The 2,359-nt window shown below is 66.3% G+C and overlaps 1 protein-coding gene across 1 annotated transcript in view; it reads left to right on the forward strand.

Annotated features, from left to right (window-relative positions):
* Nucleotides 1–148: 148 nt before the first annotated feature.
* NTRK1 (neurotrophic receptor tyrosine kinase 1) overlaps nt 149–2,359 on the forward strand; it is a 9,583-nt gene continuing 7,372 nt past the window's right edge. The window contains exons 1-3 of the mRNA XM_014310745.2: nt 149–177; nt 1,351–1,425; nt 1,917–1,988. Coding sequence (XP_014166220.1) covers nt 149–177; nt 1,351–1,425; nt 1,917–1,988 — 176 coding nt within the window. The remainder of the gene's footprint in view (nt 178–1,350; nt 1,426–1,916; nt 1,989–2,359) is intronic.

Consider the following 2,359-nt stretch of genomic DNA (forward strand, 5'->3'; position numbering starts at 1 on the left):
GGGGGGACGGAGCTCAGACACCGGGTACAGCGACCGGGAGCGATGGGACAGCGCGGTGGGGCTTGTGGGGACACAGCTCGGGGTGGGGGTGACAGAGCTCGGGGAGCAGGCGGAGGAGCTGGGGGTGACGGGGCTGAGCGATGCAGCGATGGGGCTGAAGCAGCGATGGAGTTGGCGGTGACCGAGCTCGGGGGACGGAGCTGATGGGGTTGGGAGCGATGGAGGTGATGGGGCTGGGAGTGACGGATTTTGGGGGGCAGGCAGAGGGGCTGGTGGTTGGGGCTGGGGGCAGCTCTTCACCCCGTCCTGCGGTGATGCCAACACGCTGAGGGTGCAGCTGGGAGCACCCATACCGTGCTGGGCAGGGCAGGGCTGCGGGGAGCTGTTTGTCCCCATCCTGTTGGGGCTGTCGCTGTGCCCTGGGGCCGGTGGGTGGGCATGCTGGGGGGACACACCCCAAATTCGCTGCTCTGGGGCATCTGCTCTGCTCCCACTCCTTCCCCTGCTGCAGGATGTGAGGTGGGGAGAGCGGGGCTGGAGCGAGCAGAGACAGGAGGGTGCTGGGGGCACAGGGACACGGGGTGCTGCAGGACACCAAAGTGCCCCAATTGCTGGGGTTTGCCCCCACCCCAGAGCCCTGCCTGTGCCGCATTGCTGGGGCCTGGCTGCGGTGTCTCCGTGCCTCAGTTTCCCCACGTGCTGCGCCACAGGCGCTGCCAGCTCTTTGTTTGCTGGCTCCTGGGGTGGGGTGGCGTGGCTGGTGGTGGGGATGGTGGTCCTTGACAGACCCCCAGCCATCCCACTGCCCCAGCTGCTCTCGTCCCATCCTCATCGGGGTCAGGGGCACCAAAACCCCCTTGGAGTGGATCTGAACCCCAATTAACTGAGCCCTGTGATCTGGGGTTCACAGGAGTGGGGTGGGGCAGGGGAAAACCCTGCAGCTGCTCCCAAAGAGGCTTTTCTTCATCTCCTGCCTGGAGAGAAGGGTGGGGGCACAGTGACAGCCGTGTCCCTGTCACAGAGCACACTCTGGGGTGAGAGACAAGATGGGGACCCAAAGGGGGAGGGGGGCTGAGACCCAGCAAACTTATTCTGTGTGGGCTCCAGGTGCTGGCTAAGCCCTGACCCCGCACAGTTCACACTGAGCAGGGGCTCGGCACCATCGGGATCACCCACTGCCATCCCCCCTTCTTCCCAGCTCATCCCAGGGGAAACTGAAGCACAGTGGGGCGGCACAGCTCCACCTCGTCCCCATCCCCACAGCCTGGGGACTGGGAGAGCTCTCACCTCACGCTTTGGGGCATGAAGGGTCGTGGGCTGCCACCCTGAGCCCCCTCCTTTGCCTTCCAGGGTCATTGAGAACCAGCCGGCGCTCACCACCCTGACCCGAGCTGACACCAGGACACTGCGGGACCTCAGGAACCTGTGAGCACCGCGGGGGTGGGGTCCCTGCACAGGGAAATGAGGGGGGTGGAGGGGTCCCCAGAGCTCCATCCCACTGCCAGGAGTTACAGGGGACACTCCCATAGTGGAGAACCTGCGAGCACCCTGGGGTGGGGTCCCTGCACAGGGAAATGAGGGGGGTGGAGGGGTCCCCAGAGCTCCATCCCACTGCCAGGAGTTACAGGGGACACTCCCATAGTGGAGAACCTGCGAGCACCCTGGGGTGGGGTCCCTGCACAGGGAAATTAATGGAGTGGAGGGGGGGGTCCCCAGAGCTCCATCCCACTGCCAGGAGTTACAGGGGACACTCCCATAGTGGAGAACCTGCGAGCACCCTGGGGTGGGGTCCCTGCACAGGGAAATTAATGGAGTGGAGGGGGGGGTCCCCAGAGCTCCATCCCACAGCCAGGAGTCGCAGGGGACGCTCTCAGAGCAGAGATTCTCACAGGTGCCCACCCTTCCCCTCCTCTCAGCACCATCTCCAGGTCGGGGCTGCAGCACATCTCTGCCGATGCCTTCCAGGACACCCCCCGGCTGAGCCACGTGTGAGTCTCCCCTTCCCCACTCCCCTCCCTCCACCCCGTGCCCCCGTTCGTGCCCTGGGGGGCTGTGCCCGCTGCAGGGTGGCCGGTCCCGTGTCCCCGTGCCCAGGCAGGATCGATGGTGTCCCATCGCCGCCCCCGGGCACATCAGCCCGGCCGGGGGGGCACGGGGGCTCTGCTGCTGAGTGGGAAAGCATCGATCTGGGCAGGAGAGCAGGCAGTGCTGCCCCCCCGGGAGCTCTGTGCTGCCCCAGTGAGGGTGGGGTCCCCCAAAAACGGGGGGGAACCTTGTTCTGGGGTGCACGGGGCTCGCCCCTGAGGGCCGGTGGCACGCCTGGCACAGCTGGTTTTGCTTGGTCACGGTGTGGCAGCGG

This window comes from Geospiza fortis, unplaced genomic scaffold, assembly GCF_000277835.1.
Source record: "Geospiza fortis unplaced genomic scaffold, GeoFor_1.0 scaffold313, whole genome shotgun sequence".
NCBI classification, from domain to species: domain Eukaryota; kingdom Metazoa; phylum Chordata; class Aves; order Passeriformes; family Thraupidae; genus Geospiza; species Geospiza fortis.